Raw genomic sequence first — 24665 nt, forward strand, 5'->3', positions numbered from 1 at the left:
GAGAGAGAGAGAGAGAGAGAGAGAGAGAGAGAGAGAATCAAGCATTAATCATTAAAAAGAAAAAAAATTATATCACTTATCCTACTGTTGTTCACGGAAGATGTTTTTGTTGTTCCTTCCTCGGCGCCATTCACCACTTCCCTGCCGCCATTTAAACACTGCATCCTTCCCACACCCGCCCGCCGTCACCTTCATCATCACACTTTCACGCGGGCTGTGTGTGCAGAAGTACTCGCCAGTTCCCAAAAGTCGGGCTCTTTAACAGCGCCACATGAAAGAAGTTGTGAGATGAGGCTGCCGTGAGAGTGAGAACAGACAGTCACCTTTTGGCCGCGGAACCATTATACGCGTATAATGCTTCTAATTGCTTGCTGGTCGTTTTTACTGATTTATTCATTTAGTTATTGGTCATTACTTTCTTCATCCATCTTTCATGCTATATATAACCTTTCAAAGTTCGTACTGCATGACTGCATGTGTGTGTGTACAACCATTGTTTAGTAGTCATGACCACCCGCTATATGGTTAGACTGAAACCCTTCACACACCAAACACATTCTCCCTTCATCACTTGTTTTATTGTCTTTGTTTTCTCCCTTTTTATAGGAGCAAAGGACAGGCTGGCGGGCGGCGGCAATGGACCCTCAGCGGTGCAATACAGTGGCGCAAGTGTTTCTTCCCATCCTTCTCAGCCTGTTCGTTGTGATCTATTTCGGCAGCGTTGCGTATTACATGGACCGCGTGGAGGCCGAGTTTGGCGTATAGACCACATGAATCAACAGAGAGAGAGAGAGAGAGAGAGAGAGAGAGAGAGAGAGAGAATAAATAGTATGAATTATGAAATCAGAATTTATTAACCTATATTACAGTGTACTTCTGTCTGTATAAAATACTTGGGGTTTGTAAAATGACTGCTTTCAAACGCGACAAATATTATTGATCGGATTATTATTATTATTATTATTATTATTATTATTATTATTATAATATCATTATCTATTATTATCATTATTATTATTATTATTATTATTATTATTATTATTATTATCATCATCATCATCATCATCTCCGTGGAGAAATTAGTTGGCAAGTCTCGCCGTGGCTGTGGATAACTAGACATGACCAAATGAAAGCAACCATCTTGCAGAGTGAGTAAAGAGGCTGATATTGAGCTGCAGGTCTCGTGGAGTTTACAACTTTATCTCATTAACATCACGTACCAAAATTACTTTTTTTAAGATCAATTTAAATACAAGTTTGGATTAATTGAAATATTATATTCTCTCTCTCTCTCTCTCTCTCTCTCTCTCTCTCTCTCTCTCTCTCTCTCTCTCTCTCTCTCTCTCATTTTCGTTACATGTTCCCTTGAAGTTTCGGGTCGTTCAATCGTATATAAGAGCTTGCATCGTGTCTACCTCAAGGAGTCTAGCCACTGCAGACTCCCTGAACTGACGCTTGCCAGCAGCGGAGTCCTGACTAAAAGGTTACCGACACCAGCAGGAGGCGCCGCGGCCCGCACGTCAGTGTGAACAACAAGCCTGGTGTGGAATGGTGGGCTTCCAGTCATTCCTGTAAACATTTTGTCTCCTCTTCCAAGCCATCAGATTATCATGTTGTGTCAGAGTGTCCTGGTGGCGGCGGCGGCGATGGCGTCGCTGTGTTTTGGCATGGATGTCCTTCACTCACAACGCCAGGAACCAGTTTGCCCCTCCCAGCACTCCTGCTCCTCCCGCGGCACATCTAATGCCTCCTCCCATCTCGAGTGTTCCTGCGACGCCAGATGCAGGGAGCACGGGGACTGCTGCCGCGACTCTCAATATTACAGTGTAGATGAGCAGAGGAGGAACGTGCACGAGTACGTGTGTGTCGCAGATACGCTGGCAGAGAATCACGTGTACGTAAAGGTCAAGTGTGCGCAAGACTGGAACAACACCGAGGTGCAGGCGCTCTGTATGAGGGGAAACACAATACAGGACACTATTCACGATGTCCCCGTTACCAGTTGGTTTGGGGATTCCTATGCCAACGCTTACTGCGCTGTCTGTAACGGCGAGGACCCAACAGATTTTAGGAGATGGAACGTCTACATGGTGTGTGACGCAGTGCCAGTCCTTCCACTTACCAGCAGTGACGACTATGACATTATGTTCAATGAAGGAAGGTGGGGCGTCATTCCTCGTGGTTTACGGGATGCCTCAGCCTTCACGCCCTGCCGCACCCACTTTGTAGTGCCCCAAAATTTCCGCCGTGACACCAGACGGTGCCTGCCCACAGTGAAGACTTGCAGCGATGCACGGGCAGACCAACACGATCTCTCCTTGTGTGAGTCTTACACCGCCGCTGTTTATCATGAAGACTTCATATTCAGGAACCAGCACTGCGCCTCCTGCAATGGTTATAAACAGTCTAGTTGTGTACAGCCTACTGCTGCTGCTGCTCTTCCTCCTGCTCGCCCTGCGCTCACCATGCTCTTGAGTTTGGAGAACAATCACATAGACGCAGTTGATACTTGTAGCGTTTGGGAAGTGAAGGACCGGAGTGAAGAATGCAGACCGATCACTTGCCTTCAACTAAATGAAGAGTTTCGTTACAGCAAGTGTGTCTCCGTGCAAGGTAAAGCCACACTCAGCACGAGCGAGTTGTTGTGTCCTTTCCATCACTCCTGCTCATTGCCTGAGTTCATAGACATAACATAACATAACATAAATAATAGGATAACAAAGGGCCACCAGGGCCCATCTAGGTTATCCTGTATCAGTCGCACAGCGACTTCGTCATCAGTACTTAAAGATACACTTACAAGTACACAATACATTTTATACTAATTATAAATATTTGGCCCATTAATAGGGCTAAGTCCTGCAGCGAATTCCTCTATAATCTGTGATCCTCATACATGGGGATCATGTCTTGTTTAACTATAATAAATTTCTTATAAAAACTATCATGCAGCGCTATGTATAATTATAAATCTAATAAATTTAAGTGCTTATCTAATCTGTTTTTAAACATTGTCAAACTAGTGCTATTTACAACCCTCTCTGGCAATGCATTCCAGAAGTCTACCACCCTATGACTAAAGAAATATTTTCTTATATCTAACCTGCAGCCTTGCTTTCCAATCTTCTTGCCATGATTTCTAGTCCTACTTCCCTCCTCTAAGGTAAAGAAAGATCTCGCATCTATGTAGTTTGTATCTGAGAACATTTTAAATAACTCTATCATATCCCCTCTTATACATCTCCTCTCAAATGAAAACATGTTTAATTCCTTTAATCTATCTCTATACTCCAGACGGCAGAGGGTTCTCCTGCGACGCCACCTGCAGGAAGTACGGAGACTGTTGTCGCGACTCTCAATATTACGATGCGGCTGAACAAACGAAGAACGTCAATGAGTATGAGTGTGTTGACGACCCTTTGTATGATGGAGTAAATGTGTACATGAGAGCCAAGTGTTTGGAGAAATGGAACAATACTGAGGTGCAGGCGTTATGTCTGATGGGAAACACACAAACTGGCGATTCCAAGCTGTTCCCCGTCATCAGCACCACCACTGCCACCACCTACGTCAACCATTACTGTGCCCTCTGTAACGGGGAGGAAACAGCCTCTCTCAGGATGTGGCAACTTCTAATGGAATGCCAAAATGAAGGTGCATCTAACGAAGATTATAATGTTGGGTTCCATGAAGGCCAGTGGGGCATCATAACACCTAGCCTGGGTCTTTCATCATTCCAGCCTTGCTTCTTTAGTCTTCAGATCCCTAATGATTTGTGGAACTACACCAAACCATGCCTAACCATTGTGAAAACCTGCAGTGACTTAGGAGTAAACCAACGCGATCAGATCTTAGGTCAGTCTTACACTGCTTTTGTGTATCATGAAAACTTCACATTTAGGAACCAGCATTGTGCCTTCTGCATGCTAGAATTACTCGTTAAAGCACCTGTACCACCAATTGTCATCTTACTGCTCGACTTTTCAGACACCTGTGGCCGTGTTGGACATGAATGTCGCTGCAACTCTGAGGAACTATGGGATAAATGGTTTAAGAAATGTATGAAGGCCTTTTGTTCAAAACCAAATGAAAAGTTCCACATCGACAAGTGTGTTCCCCATTAGCACGACACCTGTGTGTGTCACGCCCTCCCATCCACCCCACACAGCCTGCATTTTACGCTGTTAGTTGCATTAGTGATTATTTTTTGCTAATACTAAAAAGAATTCATGTAACTTTGTAATGTTGCATGGTCCCTCTTCCTGTCAGCCGTTACTATATTACATCTCACACTTTAGATTAGGCATTGTAGTTTATCACATTTTCGTATTGTCCAACACGTCCGCTGGTGTTTATAATTCATTTGTTTATCAGTATCACTTGTTGAGTAAAGTAGCAGTGAACAGGGAGGGGCATGTTCGTCCACAAACATGCCAGTCAGTGCTGAACACAGCAGCTGGGGCAAACCCTTCAGCGTCCGCTCCATCACAGTTATGAAGAGTAGCTTATTCGTGATAACTGCCTCAGGTTGCTGTTGTCTGAGGCAGGGCGGACAGACGGCCGGGCCCTTGTGTGCCGTCACTCAACAACAAGCTAGCACGCCACCACTCGGTACTCGGTACGGTGCCCGCATATGTAGAAATTTTGTTCCTAAATGCCAATTGTTTTGTTCGCCACTCAATAGATCCTAATTATTTTGTTCATCACTCACTTGATGTCACTTTTCTTTTTTTTTTTTTTTTTTTTTTTTTTTTTTTTTTTTTTTTACTAGATACCAATTTTTTTTTTTTTTTTTTTTTTTTTTTACTATAAAAGATACCAATAAGATACCATTGTTTTGTTCGTCATTCACTTGATGTAAATTGCTTTGTTCATCACTCATGCACTGAATGTCAATTGTTTTGTTCGTCACTCACTTAATGTCAACTGTGTTGTTCGTCATTCACTAGATGCCAATAAAGTCAAGAGCTGAATGGCTAGAGTTGTATAATGACCATGATATCTTCCATGTGGCGGGACAAACAAGCTGCGCCACAAAACGTACTTCAAACTGTTTTCACTTTTCCGTTGGACTCCTTTGACCACAACTTCGTTCAAATTTCTCTGAAGTGGAGGCGTTCTTAATTCAGTTTGTCAACATCTACGGTAAGTATACCTCTACATCCTGTTGCAAGTTTGCCTATTGCTATAAGGGTGACTACCATATAATTCCTCCTAATTCAGCCTATTGCTTGAATTTCCTGCTTTGCTAAAGGTTTTTAATCCATCATCAACACGAAGATTCTTAAACATGTATCACTTCACAATTATATTATTTAATCGCCAGCATAGGTTCCGATGTGACAGCATTCTACTGCATGAATACCTCTGTGTTCTTTAAAAACCTTGAGAGGGAAAGGCAGCCTTGGGAAACAGTCTTTATGAGAGAAAAAAGCGTTTAACTGTATGAATTTATATCATAGTGGGGAAATTGTCGACAAGGGAGAGCTAAAAGTCGAAGAGGGAATTAATGTTCACATGGGAATACAGTACATAAGAGAACTTTGAAGGAAGATGTTCAGTTGCAAGTGTTTGCAACAGGAATCTGTCATGTGAGGAAAATGTCCTGGTGACAATAATTCACACAGAGTTGGAAGGAAAATGTCCACAGAGGTATAAAGGGAGAGAAATCGAAACCTTGAAATCAGTGAGGAGGGATATGTCTAAATAGCTAATACATATATCACGAAAGAAAAATAGCCAGAGAACAAAAAAAGTTGAATGGAGGAACAATGTTCTTGATCATGATTCTACAGGTATCCCAGGATTTCTCCTGAGGCAGGCCTTAGTATCGGCAGCTCCTGTAGGGGATAAAAAGAAGAAAAAAAAAAAGGCGGCAAGAACCTAAACCAGACACCATCCTTGATACTACTAATCCCTGCATCTGGCACTCCACATTCTCTCCAGGAACTCCTTGACAGCTTCTATCATCCTTTCACTCGTGTCTCCACACAGTCCCAGCAGCAACACCATCCATTCCCTTCCAGTCTTCTCCACCTTGGCATCCCCCAATTCCCTCAGCACCACTTGCATCATCTCATTTCTGTCTCTGGCATACTTCACACACTCCAGCATCACATGCTCCACCATTTCATCCTCTCCCATGTCACACATCTGGCACACTTTGCTGCGGGACTCTGACCATCTGTAACTCCTTGCATTCACATTCATGCACTGTGACCTAACTCTGAAGAGGAGGTCACCCCCCAGGCTGCCATCATACCACTTTTCATACATTGGGGCCTCTTTCTCCCTATACCACTCCAGAGTACTCTTTTGTTCCATCCTAGTCCTCCATTCGCTCAGTCCAATACACTTCACCCTTCTGTCTATCTCTCTCTTCCACTCCCTTACATCCCAGTCTGGGCCCTCTCTATTTCCAACAATCATGTTCCAGTTACTCTCAACATGCTTCCCCTCAACTCGCTGGAACGGCCAACTAGTTTCCAGACCACTCTTCACTACCATCCTGACACACTTCTTCCCCCACCTGCTATTCCTAACATTCCATAGAAACACCTTCCTAACTATTTTTGCATCATTCATTCGTTCTAGCCTAGCCTTGAATCTCAATGTTGCCTTCACATACCTCTCTCTGAAGGTACTCCATCCCATGTCTCCCCTTAATGCCTCTATTGCTGCATACCCTGGTGCATTTAGAGCCATTCTTGCTACTCTGTTCTGTCCTATTTCTAGCTTCTCTAATTCACTTTCATTCCACGTCATCACATCCATACCATACATGATGCTTGGAACAGCCACGCTCTTCCAAACTTCTCACAGCACATCATACTTGCTGGCTCTCATCCTTGCTGTACTTCCTAGCCGAGCCACCCACTGGTTCACCAAACTCATCTTTTCATTCTTTGCTTTCACACAGCCATATGGACTCATCCACATCCCCAGATACTTGTATTCCTCAGCCTGTTGCACCTCATTTTCTCCCAGTCTCCACACTAGGTTTCTTTTATCATCTGACCTATTCACAACCATCACCTTGCTCTTCTCACTGCTGAATCTCACCCCAAAGTCTCTTCCATAGCCATCTACAACATCCAGGAGACTTTGGAGTTCCTCTGCTGATTCACTCATGACTACCACATCATCTGCATACAAGAGCACACATACCCTATCATTCCCCACCTTTACTCCTGCATTCATCCTTCTCATTCTGGCAGCCAGTTCTTCTGTATATAAACTGAAGAGGGTTGGTGACAAAATACAACCCTGCCTGACTCCTCTCTCACTCTTTACCCAGTCTGACTGTGGTTTTTATAGTTAGCGAGTGGTGTTTGTGCTTGGTGTCTGTGTGTGGTGCTTTTGAGTGTTAGTGAAGTGAAAGTGTGTACTGCAAGTGTTAGATTAGAGTGAAATAGTGGTTAGAATCAGTGTTTGTGAGTTAAAAGTATTTTGGTAGAGCGAGGAGACTAGGCTTGTAACCGTCAAGTTGACCTTGAAAGAGGATTAGTTGACTTCACTTAGGCCCCCCCACCACCGCGGTTCCCCCACCCCGCCGTCACCAAGTATTTTTGTTTGTTTGTGAGTTAACAGATTGTAAATTAGTATGGCGGTAGCTACTGAGGTATATCAGAGTGTGATTGAGTGCGTGAAAGAGAGTGTTGAGGTGAGATTGGGAGAGTTTGTTGTGTGTGAGATGTGTGGGCATGACAGGAAGGTCGTTGACTTCTCTGAGTGTATGGTGTGTAGGCTCAAGAGCGAGAATTTAGTTCTTTCTCTTGAGCACCGAGAATTGCGAGAGGAAATCAGAAAGCTAAGTGAGGGGAAAAGTGTGAACGAAGTTCTCATCTTTGAATTGAAGGAGGAGGTTAAGAGGCTTGGGGAGGCAGTGGAAAAAATTAGGCAGGAGATCAGTGTTAGGCCGAAGGTTGGACCTTCTGAGGGCGACAGGGTGGCTTGGCCTCTGTCGGGAAGAGCAGAGTGGGGAAGAGGGAGCAGGCGAGCCAGACTGGGAAAGATAGTAGTCAGGATGGGCAGAGATGGCAGGTTGCGAGGGGAAGGAAAGCGGAGGCAGTTAGGGAGGATAGGACTAAATCTGTTGAGTGTGAAAATAGGTTCGGTTTGTTGGAGGGGGAGGGGGAGAGTGAGAATGGAGTGAATGAAGTGGTTGTGGTGAGTGAAAGGAGAAAGAAGGGGGTAGAGGAGAGGAGGAGGATGGTTGTGCCTAGCACACCTCAGGTGTGTGTGGTGGGTGACTCTCAGGTTAGGTATTTAGATAGCACTTTCTGTGGGAAAGACAGGGATAGGAGGACGAACGCGTGTATGCCTGGTGCAGGTGTGAAGGCAGTGAGTGAGGAGGTGCAGAAGAGGGTTGGGGGGATGGAGAGGGAGGGTGTAGTAGTTTTGCACGTAGGTGGGAACGATGTCAGAGCAGGTGGGTCGGAGGAGTTAGTGGCAAGATTTCGGGAAATGTTAGGCAAGATAAGGGAGAGTGGTAGGAGGTGTGTAGTGTCAGGAATCTTGCCTCGTGTGTATGTTAGCAGGGAATGGTTGTCTAGAGCCATTGGTGTGAATGATCGGGTAAAAGGGATGTGTAAGGATGTGGGTGTCAGCTTTGTGGATGTATGGGATAGGTTCTATGGGCGAAGGAAATTTGTATGCTAGGGATGGTGTGCATCTGAGTAGGAAGGGTGTGGATGTGCTGAGTGGATGTCTGGAGGGGGGAGTTGGGATGGAGTATGGGGGGTGAGGTAGCAAATGCATTCCAGAAGAAAGATGCTAGACATAAATTAGATAGGATAAACAGAGATAGTGAAAAGATTAGGAAAGATTTCCAGGTGCAAATAGGAGAGAATAAGATTAGGATTCCAAATAAGGAGACAGCATCTAGGAAGGTAGCAGGATATTTTTGAGGTTGTAGTAAAGGGTATAGTGATGCAGTGTATCCCTTACAAAGATATAAGGCAGAGAAACAGGAAGCCATTATGGTGGACTCATGAGATAGGTAGCCAGATCAGAGAGAAGAAGAGGGCATACAGAGAGTTGCAGAAAAGTGGGGAAGATGTAGATTTGATTAGGTACAAACAGGTCAGAGATGATTTGAGTAAGGTTATAAAAAAAGTAAAAGGCAGGCAGAGATAAAACTAGCTAGAGCTGGGAGTAAAGATCCCAAAAAATTATATAGTTATTACAAGGTCAGTGATAAAAGAAATAAGGATAGGATTGGACCACTCAGAAAAGATGGTGTAGTAGTGGATCAAAATGAAGACATAGTAGAATTATTGAATGAACAATTTTCTTCAGTATTTACTAGAGAAAGAATAGGAAATCCTGTTACAAACAGTGCGACGAGTAGTTTAAGAGCTTTAGAAAATATTGATATAAAACCGGGAATTATTAGGAAATTTATTCTTGAACTAGACGATAGGAAAGCTAGTGGTCCTGATGAGCTACATGCCAGAGTACTTAGGGAGGGTGTAGACAGTATTTCTGAAGCACTTAAGTTAATCTTTGAAAGATCACTTAGGTTTGCTGAGATACCTCAGGACTGGAAGTTAGCTAATGTTACTCCAATATTTAAAAAGGTAGGAAGGATGATGCGAATAATTATAGACCGATCAGTTTAACTAGTATAGTATGTAAGATACTAGAGAAAATCATTAAGGGTAGTATTTGGGAGCATTTAAATGAGAATAGATTAATTAGAGATACCCAACATGGCTTTAGATCAGGGAGGTCCTGTCTTACAAATTTGCTCGATATCTTAGAATATATTACCAAGGAGTTAGATGATGGAAATAGCATAGATGTTATATATCTAGATTTTAGCAAGGCGTTTGATAAGGTACCGCATAGGAGGCTAGTGTACAAATTGAGACTACATGGGATAGGGGTAGGTTAGTTGATTGGATTAGTGAATGGCTTTCTGATAGGAAACAGAGTAGTATTAAATGGGGCAATGTCTGAGTGGAAGGAAGTGGTTAGTGGGGTACCCCAAGGATCAGTGCTAGGACCTCTTCTTTTCTTGGTGTACATTAACGATTTAGATATAGGAATTAGTAGCAAAGTATCAAAGTTTGCAGATGATACTAAGATAGCATGTGCAGTACAGGGTGAAAAGGACAATTACAGAATACAACGAGACCTGGACAGGCTGATAGCATGGGCAGACAGGTGGCAGATGGAGTTTAATTCTAAAAGTGTCAGGTTATGCATTTAGGTAAAGACAACACAAACTTTAACTATGAGATGGAGGGATGTTGGCTAGAGGCAGTAGAGGAAGGAAAGGATTTAGGAGTAGTGATAGACAGGACTATGAAATTTTCAAAGCAATGTTTAGAAGCAAGAAATAGGGCAAATAGGATCCTGGGTTTTATAAATAGAAATGTTAGTTATAAAAGTAAGGAAGTGGTGCGTAGCTTATATAATTCCTATGTTAGGCCCCATTTAGAGTATTGCATACAGGCCTGGTCACCCCACTATAGGCAGGATATCAACATGTTAGAAGCAGTTCAGAGAAGAGCAACTAGGATGATACCAGCATTAAAGCGCCTGGAGTATAGAGATAGATTAAAGGAATTAAACATGTTTTCATTTGAGAGGAGATGTATAAGAGGGATATGATAGAGTTATTTAAAATGTTCTCAGATACAAACTACATAGATGTGAGATCTTTCTTTACCTTAGAGGAGGAAATAGGACTAGAAATCATGGCAGGAAGATTAGAAAGCAAGGCTGCAGGTTAGATATAAGAAAATATTTCTTTAGTCATAGGGTGGTAGACTTCTGGAATGCATTGCCAGAGACGGTTGTAAATAGCACTAGTTTGACAATGTTTAAAAACAGATTAGATAAGCACTTAAATTTATTAGATTTATAATTATGTATAGCACTGCATGAGTTTTTATAAGAAATTTACTATAGTTAAACAAGACATGATCCCCATGTATGGGGACCACAAATTGTAGAGGATTTCGCAGCAGGACTTAGCCTTGTTAATGGGCCAAATATTTAGAATTAGTATATAATGTATTGTGTACTTGTAAGTGTATCTTTAAGTACTGATGACGAGGTCGCTGTGCGACTGATACAGGATAACCTAGATGGGCCCTGGTGGCCCTTTGTTATCCTATTACACCATGTAACACATGTTTTGTTTATATGTATTTTTTGATGTTTATATATGTATTTTGTGCTACTGAACTTAAAAATCACATTAGTTTTGCTGTAACATCGATAGTTTTTAACTTATTCTAAATTCAATATTTTCTTGTTATGTATGCAATTTCTCTTTCCCTCTTTTAAGGATAATTAAAGAACATTTATTATTTTTTTCATATATTGAAAATTATATAGGCAGTACAATATTAGAACAAAAGACATTATACAGCTCTGCATTGTAAATACTTTGATAACTCCTCTTTTATGATCAGAAGTGCTTGGACGATCGAGATTTTCTAGCGTGCATATTTTCATCTTCTCTCATTAGAGACCATATATAATCTCCCATCATAGCAGTATTCCATCGTCCTTGATATCTTCTTTCCATAGTTGCTATGTCCTGGTGAAATCTTTCACCCTGCTCTTCACTGACATCACCCAAATTTTCTGGGAAGAAATCAAGGTGAGAATGCAAAAAAATGAATTTTCAAGGACATACGACAACCAAGCTTCCTGAAGTTCTCAATAAGTTTTGCTACCAGTTGTTTGTAATTAGGATCTTTGTTATTTCCTAGGAATCCATGGACTACATCACGAAATGCACACCAGGCTTCTTTTTCAATTTTTGTCATCGCTCTTTCCAGTTTCTCCGACTTCAACATTGTGTTTACCTGGGGTCCAACGAATATACCACCCTTTATCTTAGCCTCAGATAGTTTTGGAAACATAAGGCGAATTTCCTGAAAAGCTTCTCCTCCAAAATCCAAGGCTTTCACAAACTGTTTAATCAATCCTAGTTTAATGTGGGGGCAATAAAACTTTGTTGGAATCTACTAGGGGCTCTCTGTGAACATTTAACATTCCCGGCTGTAGTTCCATTCGTGGGGGCCAATGAACTTTCTTATAATGATCATCATCAGCTCTGCTGTCCCATAAGCAAAGGAAACATGAATACTTTGTGTATCCCCCTTGCAAACCAAGCAAAAATGCGAGCATCTTGAAATCCCCACAAACATTCCATTTGAATTCATCATAATTTATTTTATTAAGAAGCTGTCTGACATTTTCATAGTTTTCTTTCTTTTGTACTGAGTGTGCAAGAGGCAAAGATGGATATTTGTTTCCATTGTGGAGTAATACTGCTTTGAGACTTCGTGTTGAGCTATCAATAAACAGCCGCCAATGTGTAGGATCATGATTGAGTCCAAGAGCAGTAAATTTAAACAAACCAGTTACATCCTTACAATAACACAGATCATCACTAATGTCATAGTAAATTTCAAATTCTTCATGTCGTTTCCGGTACACAGTTATCCTGCAGTCTTGTCCTAGTAGATTCCATTCCTTCAACCTTGATGAAAGAAGTTCAGCTCCTGACTTAGTAAGACCTAAGTCCCTAATTAAATCATCTAGTTCACTCTGATTTGGAAAATGAGGCTCCAAAGTCATTCTTGGTACGAAAACTTCTTCGATTTCTTGGTTGTTGCTACTTGCTGACCCTTCAGATGAAATATCCATTCCATCATCTACCTGGAAAGAAAGAAATAAGCACATATAGCAACTTCAACAAAGACTTGAATAAAATTAGTACTTAGGAAAATTAATGCAGAGTAAATACTCAAATTAATTAAATGAAAACTTTTTGGAGAATATGATAACAATACTTACATTTTCTGGTGGCTGTGGTACTGGTAAGCAGTCATCATGTGGGACAGGTGCTCTAGATGATGGTATGTCTGGATGGTATGTCAGATTTTCCCAAGAAATAAGGCCGGTTACTTTTCTAACAGACCGTATTTTTGTAACGGTCGATGATACAGAAAAAATAATTACATTTTTGGAATGGCCGGAAAAAATATATTAATAAACAGTATAAAAATTAATATAAACAAAACTTTTGTAAGAAATTGTTACATGGTGTTATTTATGTTATATGTTATGTTATGTTAAGCTACAGCGCTCCTCCAATATTTTCAAAAAGCTCGATAGTTGAAATTACACGGATTTCTTAAGGTGTTTTGTGGTTTTTGTGATAGATTGATAAAATTGCTACATTATCAACAGGAGAAACACCCTTGAGAAATCGGCTAGCCTTTGAAAATAGCCATGATGAGAAAGCAAACGTTTCAGAATACAAGCCATAAGATCAAAACCATCACCACTGCCGGTAGCTGCCCGCCAGTCGCTTCGCCTAAGAAGAGGAAGAGGAGGCAGGCAATAGGCAGGCTCGAGGGACTAAAGCAAGCCGTGCAGGGCTAGATATGACTTCCTTTGATCAGCTAGCGGCGGTCGACCCTCTTCTGGCCAGATTCATTGAAGGAGAAACGCAAAAGCAACGTTTCCAGGTGGGTGACTCGAATCTGGGCTCTCCTTAAATGTTCCCATGCTTCGTCTTATCTTCCTCCTCTCATGCCTCTCTCCTCCCTCATCTGTTATCCTCAATCTCCTCATCTCCTGGCCTCTCTCCTCCCTCATCTGTTATCCTCAATCTCCTCATCTCCTGGCCTCTCTCCTTCTCCTGTCGTATCTTCCTAAACTAAATCAGATCCTTCCTTACTTTTTCATATTGACTTGCCTGTTATTTTTTGACCTTACGTATTACTTTAATTTCTCCTTTTCCCAGCCTCTTCTCCTTACCTTTCTTCCTCTTTAGTCGTATCTTTCCACACTAAATCAGATCTTTCCTGTTTTTTTCATATCCTGCTTTTCTTCTCTTCCATCTCCTCTTCCTTAGACTTCTTTTTGTCTTACTCTTGTTTTATTTCTTCATTTTTTCTTCTTGTCACATAATTATCACATTTTTTTCTTCCTGACATAATCATCATCACCTTTTCTTTGTGTGACAGTCATTTTCATCATTATCTTTTTCTTCTTGTGACTTCATTAAATTCTTCCTCACTTCTTCATCTCATCTCGATGCTGTTTTTATTATCGAGTGCAGTTTTATTTTATTTTCTTTCTTTCCTTTTTTTTTTTTCTTTTTCTGTAGCACCAGCTTAGCATCCAGGGTACATTTTCAACAGGATAAAGTTTCTGGATCTGTTTTGCCATGTACTGTTTTTACCTGTTTCATAGTGTATGTCTTGTCATGGTGCATTGTTATTGTGCACCACTGATACACCTTCTTCAGAACCCTTCAGACCAAAAGTGTGGTTAGGTTATGGTAGCTAGGTTAGGTTAAGTTAGCTTAAAGTTTAGGTTAGATAAGTTTTGGGAATCATATTTTCATTCCTACCTCATGTCAGTGGAGTGAAAGAGCTGGGAAACGGAAGAGAGCTGGAGGTACCACTATATTATGACAGTGCCGGGCCTTCTTATTGCACTAGCTTGGTATATCTTCTGTTCCAACTTTTGTTCACATAATTCTTTCTCATTTCTATTTCTTCCATTGTTAATGTTTCGGTGGAACTTGACATTATCTCAGTTCAGGCAAATTTGATGTAGTTTTGGATTCGTAAGGATAGCCATTTGAGGTCGACAGTTGTTAGTGCTAATATTTTACTTTCTTGTAAAAGTTCTGTTCCTTGCTGCTACTGATGAATTAAAACTCCCAGAATAGGATAGGTTAGGTTGCATCCTCCAAGCTAACCTAATCTATTTTACTGTCCTGTTGAGAGGTTTTATTCAGTAATAATGTACTGTAGTGGGGAATGAAACTAGAATATCAAAAATAATGTCTATTCTGAAATTGCTATTAAGTGACTGTTGACTATTTTTTTTTTTCACTAAATCTTGTTTATTAACTTCAGATACAACAGATTTAATGATATTTTCACAGTTTTCATGTAAGCATAATCCATCCCAACTAGTCATTTATGTTTTATATACAGAAATATCAAAGTTTTTTTTTTTTCTCTGCATTCCTGTTATTTTAAGGACAATCCACATTGTATACTATTTAGTTCAAGTGTCATCACATCTTGATATTGATTATTTTTCTGCAAGGTTTTCTGATTTCTTCCATCTTTGTCATCTATTATGAGAAATGTCATTATATGTTATTTGTTATAACAGAGTTTGCATGTCTCTTATGCTAGTGCTCAACACAGGAGTGAAGTTCAGGCTTACATAATTTTTCTGTGTTGAAATATTGTAATAAAAGTATATAAATGTTTAACTTTTTAATTTTTAAGTTTGAATAAGATTAATGAAAAATAAAGGTCAACATTAAATTCACAAGAGTTATATTTGATGTGCAGGATATTTATTGAATGATTCCAATCCATCTCAGATCAGCCAGCTATTGTGTGGATAGAAGCTTGCCATAAAGCTTGTGAGCTTTTTCATTTGGTCATAAGTTCCTGGTAACGTGAGGTCTTGATAACACGTCTGCTAATTTGAGGGATGTTTGACACTACAGATACTGGGACTGAACACTTCTCAGTATGATAAAAATTAGCAGAATCACAGTATAATGACTGAAGGTTTGTGTGTTTACTAGCAGAAGGACTGGGAGTACAGGCTTATGATAGCTTTCTAGCAGAACACTGTTGACAGAATCATGTATTACTCCTGTGTCATAATCCTTCACTTTGACAGCCAAGATCAACTGTGAGTACATGCCTTTCATTCAGATGTTACTGTGTCAAAATCAGTCACGTGTGCAAAAGAAAGACGAGAGGATGAGAAACATGGAAGGCTATGTGATTAGAGAGTGAAACAGAAGATACACACACAGTTTTTAGACCAATCTTTTCTTTCCCTGTTCACACCTGACCACCAGCTGTAGTTTTTCCTTTACTGCTGCAGAGGCTACCCGTCTTTGTTGCATCATTGCTGGTGACATGCACATGTTTCATATCTTGTTTCTTATTCAGTAGAGTGCAATATGCTACTTCTGATAACTCTTGTGTTCTTAGATGGAATGTATCAGATATTTCTTTGGATATTGTCTATTGTTGGAAAGTAATGATACATCCCAGCATAGGTTGGGAACATCCTGCATGTGTTGAAGTAATTTTTTTATTTCTGGTGAACTGTGTAGGTGTGGTTGATGCTTGGTACTGTGATGCCTGTTGTGCTTCATCACAAGGCTCCTGAAATGTTGTGAAAAGTTTGGTGCAAGACAGTCAATGAAGGTTAGATGTGAATTTACACCACTAGAACTCAATATTCATGGAAAAAGTATAGATAAATCTCAGGAATTTGTAAAAAAATTTCTTTCAATCGGAAAGATGTTTGTAGTTTATAAAATGTAGAATTAGATGTTGGGTGTACTGTTTGTATTTAGTTGTGTAGGCAAGTGCCATTTTACTGAATTTAGTGGCATTTTGTTACATTTTATTTTAAAAGTGATAGGTGTATAATATTTTTACCATGGTTGCCATTGTTACTGGCCATCCATCAGGAGACAGACAGCATTATATATTGCTCCAAAGAAAATATTTTTTCACTGGTGATGGTTTTGTGTTTTATTGTAATTCTTGTAAATGGCTTAGGCTAAGTGTGGGTATTGATAGCATCATTGTTTCTTGCCTACAGCTGCACTAGAAGAGCCAAGAACTAAACTAATAACAGGCAAGTGAAGCCCTGTACAGTTCAGTCATGGACGAGACTCCCGCCACACTACAGCAGCAGCAGAAGATGGCAGAGAAAGACTCTCCAGCCCCCAAGGAGTTCCGGAAACGCAAGAAGCGCCTCCTGCAACAGATTGCAAACCAGATGGATTTCTACTTCAGTTCAGCAAACATCACCAAGGATCGCTTCATGGGCAGTCTGCTTCGTGATAGTCCCTACGTAGACTTGGAAACATTCTTCAAGTTCAACAAGCTCAGATCCATGACCAATGACATTGCTTTTCTGAGGAAAGCCATAAGCAAGTCCTCCCTATTAGAGCTATCAGAGGATGGCCTTCAGGTCAGAAGGAAGGTGGCTGTAGAAGTAAAAGGAAATGTACTGCACTGTACCATATATGTGGAAAACATTCCTTCCAATGCCGACCATGACTGGGTGCGTCAGGTATTTGGGCAATATGGAACCATTGATTACATATCTCTGCCTCGCTACCATCGCTCAGGCAGACCCAAGGGTTTTGCCTTTGTAGAGTTTAAGGTTCCTGAGATGGCAAACTCAGCCCTGGAGGCATTTGGTGCCCTTGAGTGTAAAATTCCTCCCACCACCGATCCTGCTGAGCTGCAGAGCATCAAGGCATTTGAAGGTAACACAGAGCAGCAGGTGGAAGGGGACAGTCATGTGGAGTCTCACAGTGACAACCAGAGTGTGGAGAAGGAGAGTGATGGTGAAAAGAGTTTGGAAGTCTCTGTGGGAGAGGGAGAAAATGTAAAGAAAAGGAAATTAGATAGTGCAAGTGAAGAAATAAATGAGAAGAAAAGGAAAAAAAGTAAAGAGGAGAATAAATCTGATGATATGGCTGAACAGGGAGGGAAAGAAATGGACGCCAGTGTGAGTGAGTCACAGCAGGGCACTGATGGAGGAGAGGAACCTACTAGTGGCAAAGAAGAGAGTAAATCTGATGATATGACTGGACAGGAAGAGAAAGAAATGGACGCCAGTGAGAGTGAGCCACAGCGGGGCACTGATGGAGGAGAGGAACCTTCTAGTGGCGGCAAGAAAAAGAAGAAGAAACGGAAGCGAAAAAAGAGAGAAAAGGAGGTTATTGACAGCATATACTTGAGAGTCATGTCCAAAGAAGACTGGAAGAAGTTAAGGAACAAATATCTCAATACTCAAAGAGAGAACATGAGGTTACTCAAGATGCAACTGCAGGAGAGGTACCACCAGGAACACTTCAGACAACGCCATACCAAATGGAACATGGAGTGTGACCAAAATCATGATATGGAGCAAACCCAGGAGGCCCAGGAGGCCCAGGAGGAAGCAGTGGCAGATAGCAGGCTAGAGAAGGACCAGAGCCTCAAGCCACAGTTCACACCAAATTCAGTGATAAAGATTAGCTTTGAAGAGCCACCTCATGACCCCAAGAAACTGAAGGATACTGTTAAGGAGGGAAGTGGAGTGGCATATGTTGATGTGAGTGCAACCGAGAGGGATGTATTTGTCAGGTTCACATCAGAGGAGGCAGCTGCTGCATACAGGAAGACTGGGTGTTGGAGTCGCATGGAGATTCTGTCTGGTACCGAGGAAGAGGAGTATTGGGACCGCATTTTGTCATGTTGGACTCAGCGCAGGAATAAAAAGAGCAAGCAGAATGGAAAGCAGTCCCAGAGTTGCATTGGTGAGCTGCGGGGAAGAGAGAAACTTTTTCTGAAAGCCTTTAGGGATGCCCAGAACACCAAATGTAACTCACACATTGTGTTTGATGACTGACAAGAAAGAGTTTCCAGATATCTGTAACAATGTCAAGGTCATTTTGGACAATATTGATGCACTTATAACTATCAAGGTGTGTCAAGTGTATTAGATATCCAGATACCTGCAGTATCTATAACATCAAGGTGCAAAGTTTGTCCAGGTACTTTATAACAATATGGAAAGACATCCTCAATAATGTTTAGGTGCTCTCAGTGTCCAGGTGTACTTGTAAAACTACCAAGCTTCATTGAGTGCCTAGCATCATGTAATATCACCAAACCTCGGGTCATGATCTGATACACCTCTTCCCTACACCTCCACTATTTTCAAAAGATTATAGGTGAGGTTACGTGAGTTTTTAAAGGTGTTTTTACAGTTCTAGTGCCAGATTAACAAGATTTGTACTGTATCAACAGGATGAATATTCTTGAGAATGAGGCAAATCATCTCAGTGGCTTTGAAAATAGTAATTTCAGAACGAAGCCATAGCAACTGTCTTGCACGTGAATGGTTGGACTGATTAATGTTGCATCTCATGTTAAGCTAATTACAACTTTCTGAACTCAGTGTGTAGATGTAAATCATTCTTGAGTTTCTTTGTCATGCAGTGTCTCAAAAGTTAATTTCAATATTGTTATGAATTTTTTATATTCTTCATGGAAATAAATACTATTAGGATTTAACTATCTGTGAGGCATGTAATAAAGAGTGTGATATAAATTGAGGAATTAATTGCTTTTATAGAGATGCACAATAAAGTTTCAGGAAATAACAGTGTATTAATGTACCTGATACTTAATACTTTTATCTATCTGTATACCAGGCCAGCACTCTAACATGGCTGGCCCAGACTAAGTACTACATTCACACACTTGCACCATCAATCTCTGGTGGTAAGGAATATTTATATGGATCAACCCACTTTACCCGAGAAAATTAGGCCACACATCCACACCAAAGTTTAACAACACACTGGTTCACCTGTGTCCCTTTATGATAAGACTGTTCCCTATGCTGCACCTACTGCTATCCATCTCAAGCTTGATTCTTAACTCTGAATTGGTGGCTGTCTTGCAGTCATTCAGTTGAGATTATGTACATGGTTTTGTTCAAGTACATGGGTGCTGTCTTAAAATCACTGAACTGTGTGTTCTGTCTTGTATAATTGTCTAAAATGAACTACTTTTGTATGATTTCATGTGTTTCATGAAGCTATGCAAATTTCTTGGATTAAATAACTACTTGAATACATATGTGAAATTTCTCACATTTGAAAGGTGTGTAGGTTATGATATGATTGTTTGATCACTTGATTTCAATTGGGGTTTGTTTGGTGTAGTTTTCAAAAGTTGTAATGTTATATTGTAGAAAAGATTTCAGAAAAAAAAACAAAAGCAAAAAAGAGAAAACATGGAAGAAATTAATCAGGAATTTAACAATAATGTGGTTTCAGGTTCTTGTCCATGAGCTGACTGAGAAGTGCTGGGACAAGTGCATGGACCGGCCCTCCACTCGCCTGGAGTCACGCACCGAGGGCTGCATCACCAACTGTGTCCAGCGCTTCATTGACTCAACCAACTTTGTTGCCAACCGCTTACAAAAAGTTGCTGGTCAACATTAATGAAGAATGGAAGCAATTCCAGCACTAGCACAGCAAGGCATAGACCAATCAGCATTCTGAACAACACTGGTGTAGCATTAGTGTAGCACAATGTTTTCTCGTGTGAAGGATTTCCTCTACCGGCATCGGAGGAAGTTTCTGATTGGAGGCGTCATTATAGGTGGTGCTGCGTTCCTCAGCCGCTATGCAGAGAGGAAGCTGCTGGAGTGGCATGACCAGCAGACACGTGCACTGTTGGAGAAGCAGAAGAAACGGCAGCACTATGAGAACACTTACAGGACGGCAAATGCCACTGTAATGAGTCTGTCTGGGAGCATGAAGGAAGTGCTGACAAGGGAGCTGGACACTGAGACTCTCCTGCAGGCTGTGAAGGAGCAACCTCAGCACAAGCGTAACATCTGGGAGCAGCTCAAAGTGGTGGGGTTCAGCCGAGCCATATCCACTGTGTATATTGCCAGCCTGGTGGGTGCCGCGATACGCATGCAACTCATGCTGCTTGGAGGCTACACTTTTGGTGACCTCATTCATTCTGGCCATGCTGGTTTACCCATTTCCCAGACACTGCAGCAGAAATACCTCACAGCTGTCCACTTCTTGGTAGAGGAAGGAATACCTAAACTGGTGCAGCACATCACGCAGGTTGTCACACACATTGTCACTGGGATTCCTCTCAACCGCTCCCTCACTCTGTCCCAGCTGGAGGCAATCTTTCATGAGATCAGACTCGTCATTGCTGGGGAGAGCACTTCTCACAGTGAGGGCCAAGGCAGGAGGCAGAAGGTGGAGCCGTGGAGCAAGTATGTCCTGCAGCTGCCTGTGCCTCCTGATGGGGAGTCCGAGGAGGAAAAGATCCTCTACAACATGCTCATTGAAACCAGTGACATACTTGACAGTGAAGACTTTGGCACTGTAATGGACACCCTGATACAACACGGTTTTAACATAATGCTGGACAGAATGGCAGACTTTTACCCCATAACAAAACCCCTGCAAGAAAATGCCTCTACAGAAAAGTGGGTGGATAATATTAGCCGAGACTTGGACCCAGGACTACCACCCGATTCAGGTGACAAAATAGCCGGACCTCAGACTGGCCCTCCTCACTCCAACTTCATCAATAGCAGCTCTGTTCCTGTGGCCAAACTGGTGCCGGTCTTGTCTGGGCTGGTCCATGCTGCACTCTCCCCAACCCCAGGCCAGCTGCTGCAGAAAGTCCTCACCAATGACAAGCTGGACTCCATGGGGGCCAATGTATATGAAGCCTTTGCTCTGCCTCTCAGCCAAGCAGTGTGACAAGTGCACAAGTTGTCAGCAGTCTTTAAAGTGTCACTGTATCATTGAGGTTCAGAGTATATATGTTGTCTAAAACGGCTATTAATGTATAAGAGTATAACTCAGTCTTACAAAGTGCAGTGTCACAATGTTGTTCATTAACCACAAAAGATATTTAGTAGTTATTTTTCACCTTAGCCACAGCCATGACTGTGTAGAAGGCAAGGGCATTTATTGGGATCAGGGAAGTCCACCACCTCGGCTATTTTTAGGAGTGGCCTAGGCTAGGTTAGGTCAGGTGTGGTTAGTTTAGATTGAGTTAAGTCAATTTGGTTTGCCAAAGCTAATCTGTCCTATCCCAACCTAACATGTTATCTTGCTGCTGTTTTTTAAATAACTTTAGTTAGATTAGATCAGATGTGGTTAGTTTATATCAGGTCAAGTTGAATTGTATCACCTCTGCCAATCTGTCCTGTCATGATCTAAATGACTGGTCTTTCCTGACCTTACCCACCAAAGCTAATCCAACCTGCCATGACTTTATTTTACCCAATCAAATCCTAACCTAACCTAACCTACAAAATTTAATCTGACCTTTTAAAATCTTACTCTATCATATCCTATTCAAATGCGACTTAAATTTAATGTTACCTAAATTAACCTCAATTCAATCTTAGCCATCCTAACCTAACCACACTCATTGTAATGTACTCTAACTTGACCTATCATAATCTGATCTAACTTGCCAAACCCAACCAAGTCTACCCACTCCAAATGGTAACTGGGATGGGTGATCTTCATGTGATCTTTTACTATAGTACATGTAAGATATAAATCACCTGTAATCTGAACAGGATAGGGAAATATAATAGGAAGCTAATATTTCAGATAAGCAAGGAAACTGGCAAGTAAGTGGGCCCTTCTTTTTAATTTCATGTTGTCTTTATCCAGGTTTCCACCTCTTTCATAGAAAAAATGCAGACACAGGATCTCCCTCTGGTGATGTAAATAAAGCAGGCTGGACTAAAGGAGACTGTGATGGCCAAGGTTGGGTACCAAAGGGATATTGTGCCTAGAGAGGGTCAGGAATGTACGTGTATTTTAATCTGTGCATATATCCTTTTGACCATTGCTGTTCTAGCTGTCACCTACTTGTATTTAGAGCTGGTCAGAAAAATGTTTGCCTTTACTGGTATATCCTTCTGGTCATTGGTGTAAAGTCAGAGTAGCCTTGAATCAAACTATGACCTCTAGATTTTCACTAGGAGGGTAAAGCTGGTGATCTTTGAGACTGGTGAACCTCTCCTTCTTCCTCTCTTACACACACTTCTGTATTTTATAATGAGGTCAATACTCAGTTGATCAAACCCCTTTAGTTCTGAACAGCTAGCCAGAGAGGAGTTTTGGTCAGCCAGATAACTAATTAACATGTGTAATATTTCAGAGTATACATAGGCCATCAGTTGTAATTTTGACAATAAAATAATTAACTATTGTCAAAGATTGATGCTATTCATACCACAATCTGGAACTCCCTGCCTGCTTCTGTATTTCCATCTTCCTACGACTAGACTTCTTTTAAGAGGGAAGTTTCAAGACATTTGTCCCTAAATTTTGGATAACTCATTTGAACTTTAAGGGAACTGGCAACCCAGTAGATCTTTTTTTTCCTATTTATGTTGCCCTTGGCCAGTTTCCCCTCCAGCATAAATAGAAAAAAAAATGAATAACCTGGCTGGGATTGGAGAAAAGATTATCTTCTTTGTTTATGTTTCTCTTTCTTCTCATTTGTCTATCACCTTGTGCCATCTCTATACTTAATCATTCTGCTTATTATTTGGAGATTTTATACAGCTTAAGAAACTCATGTAGGGGATTAGAATAGTGAAGACCGTGGCTATTAATCATTTGACCTCCATAGACCCTTCCTCATGTCAATAAGGTGGTCTAATCGTACACAAATCTCTAGGTAAAAATGTGCCCCATTATTGAAAGGGTCAAGTCCTTGGAAATAAAAAACACACTTTCTAAGATAAGTTAATTTATTCTCATTTTTATCTTTTTGAGTAGGTACACACCTCATGGTTTTACTGTATACTCATTACCTTATTTTCTTGGTCACTTATGGCCATCTCGTAGCATAGTACTGCTTGTTACTTGTTAGCCCAATTAGAGAAGCACATGTCTGGAACTGTCCTGCCTGGTGTTTATATATTAGTCATTGCCTATGTCTTGGTTTGGTTGGATGCAGTGGTAAGCTATGAGATTACAGGATCCGCGAGAGTCCATTCCAAAGATCCGCGAAAGTTTATTTCAAAGATCCGCGAGAGTTCATTCCAAAGATCCGCGAGTTTATTTCAAAGATCCGCGAAAGTTTATTTCAAAGATCCGTGAATGTTTATTTCAAAGATCCGCGAGAGTTTATTTCAAAGATCCGCGTGAGTTCATTCCAAAGATCCTAGCAGCTATATGGCCTTTGTTGCCTAGCAGCAGGACAAATTACTTCATTGGAGGGGGGCTCCCTTGTGATGACTTAATTTGGGGATTATTTAATCCTGATTGATTGATTGATTGATACATTTATTGTTGAATTAATAGTTAATTACAACAAAGGAGGAGGATGGGCCTTGCCACCCACCCCCTGGGCAAAGACTTAAGGTTAAAGTATCACAAAAATAACTCGGGACAGTATACACAACAAGAATACAAGTATTTCAATAGATAAATACACATATTGCACACCTTATTGCCTAAGACATCCTACAGTCTGGGATCAAACTGAGGATATTCCCTGAGTATATCCCTGAGGGTGGCAGAGTCTAGGAGATGGTCAATGAGGCTGTACAATTCATGCTGACCTTGTGGCCTAAATTTAGCAATGAGAGGACATTCCATGATATAGTGACGCAGAGTGTCCCCCCTTGGTGCAGCACACACCAGGAGAAGCACTGACTTCCCAAAAGTATTTGTAGCCTAATCTGAGCCTCATTGCCACCCTGTCATGTGATGCAGTGTGTTTCCCGTAGGTGTAAGCACAGCTCTGGGAGACACGTGCATAGTGAAGACTAGTGCTACTGCCCCTATGGCAACAAAGCTCCAACTGATCACTAATGCTACTTTGTACAAAGTCCTTAATGCTACTCTTAACATAACCCAGAGTGTACTCAGTGCCAGGGTCCACTGTGTCATCTTGTAAGGCACACTGAGCAAGGTGGTCTACTTTTTCATTTAACGAGATACCCACATGAGAGGGTATCCAGATGAAATGGACCGTGGCACCAGGGGGTGTAGATGAGATCAAGACACTTATTAACTAGATCACAGTCCATGGAGGAGGTGGATT

General features: G+C 41.2%; 4 protein-coding genes and 1 long non-coding RNA gene across 6 annotated transcripts in view; 4 read left to right on the top strand and 1 right to left on the bottom strand.

Annotated features, from left to right (window-relative positions):
- The window catches only part of LOC123499296, a 64160-nt gene extending 63243 nt beyond the window's left edge, over positions 1–917 (top strand). Inside the window, exon 13 of the mRNA XM_045247097.1 lies at positions 607–917. Coding sequence (XP_045103032.1) covers positions 607–765 — 159 coding nt within the window. The 3' untranslated portion in view covers positions 766–917. The remainder of the gene's footprint in view (positions 1–606) is intronic.
- Positions 918–1409: 492 nt separating this feature from the next.
- Positions 1410–5110, top strand: LOC123499244. The gene is made up of 2 exons (XM_045247012.1): positions 1410–2613; positions 3295–5110. Exons 1-2 carry the CDS (start codon positions 1611–1613, stop codon positions 4122–4124), a joined length of 1833 nt encoding a protein of 610 aa, XP_045102947.1. The 5' UTR covers positions 1410–1610; the 3' UTR covers positions 4125–5110.
- Positions 5111–11333: 6223 nt separating this feature from the next.
- LOC123499248 lies at positions 11334–13074 on the bottom strand. Its single transcript, XR_006672940.1, has 2 exons — positions 12826–13074; positions 11334–12687 (listed from the first exon to the last, which is right to left on the bottom strand). It is a non-coding gene; the product is annotated as an uncharacterized LOC123499248 (long non-coding RNA).
- A 273-nt stretch (positions 13075–13347) lies between these two features.
- LOC123499245 (la-related protein 7-like) lies at positions 13348–19201 on the top strand. 2 transcript variants are annotated; one of them, XM_045247015.1, is made up of 3 exons: positions 13369–13502; positions 16142–16235; positions 16639–19201. In XM_045247015.1, exon 3 carries the CDS (start codon positions 16702–16704, stop codon positions 18442–18444), a length of 1743 nt encoding a protein of 580 aa, XP_045102950.1. In that variant the 5' UTR covers positions 13369–13502; positions 16142–16235; positions 16639–16701; the 3' UTR covers positions 18445–19201. The 2 variants fall into 2 exon arrangements, with proteins under 2 accessions (XP_045102949.1, XP_045102950.1); XM_045247014.1 differs by lacking the exon at positions 16142–16235 and having other exon boundaries at positions 13348–13502.
- Positions 19202–19992: 791 nt separating this feature from the next.
- On the top strand, positions 19993–22823 carry LOC123499246 (peroxisomal biogenesis factor 3-like). Its single transcript, XM_045247016.1, has one exon. The coding sequence runs from the start codon at positions 20141–20143 to the stop codon at positions 21341–21343; it is 1203 nt and encodes a 400-aa protein (XP_045102951.1). The 5' UTR covers positions 19993–20140; the 3' UTR covers positions 21344–22823.
- Positions 22824–24665: the final 1842 nt, after the last annotated feature.

Source organism: Portunus trituberculatus, chromosome 49, assembly GCF_017591435.1.
Source record: "Portunus trituberculatus isolate SZX2019 chromosome 49, ASM1759143v1, whole genome shotgun sequence".
Taxonomy (NCBI): domain Eukaryota; kingdom Metazoa; phylum Arthropoda; class Malacostraca; order Decapoda; family Portunidae; genus Portunus; species Portunus trituberculatus.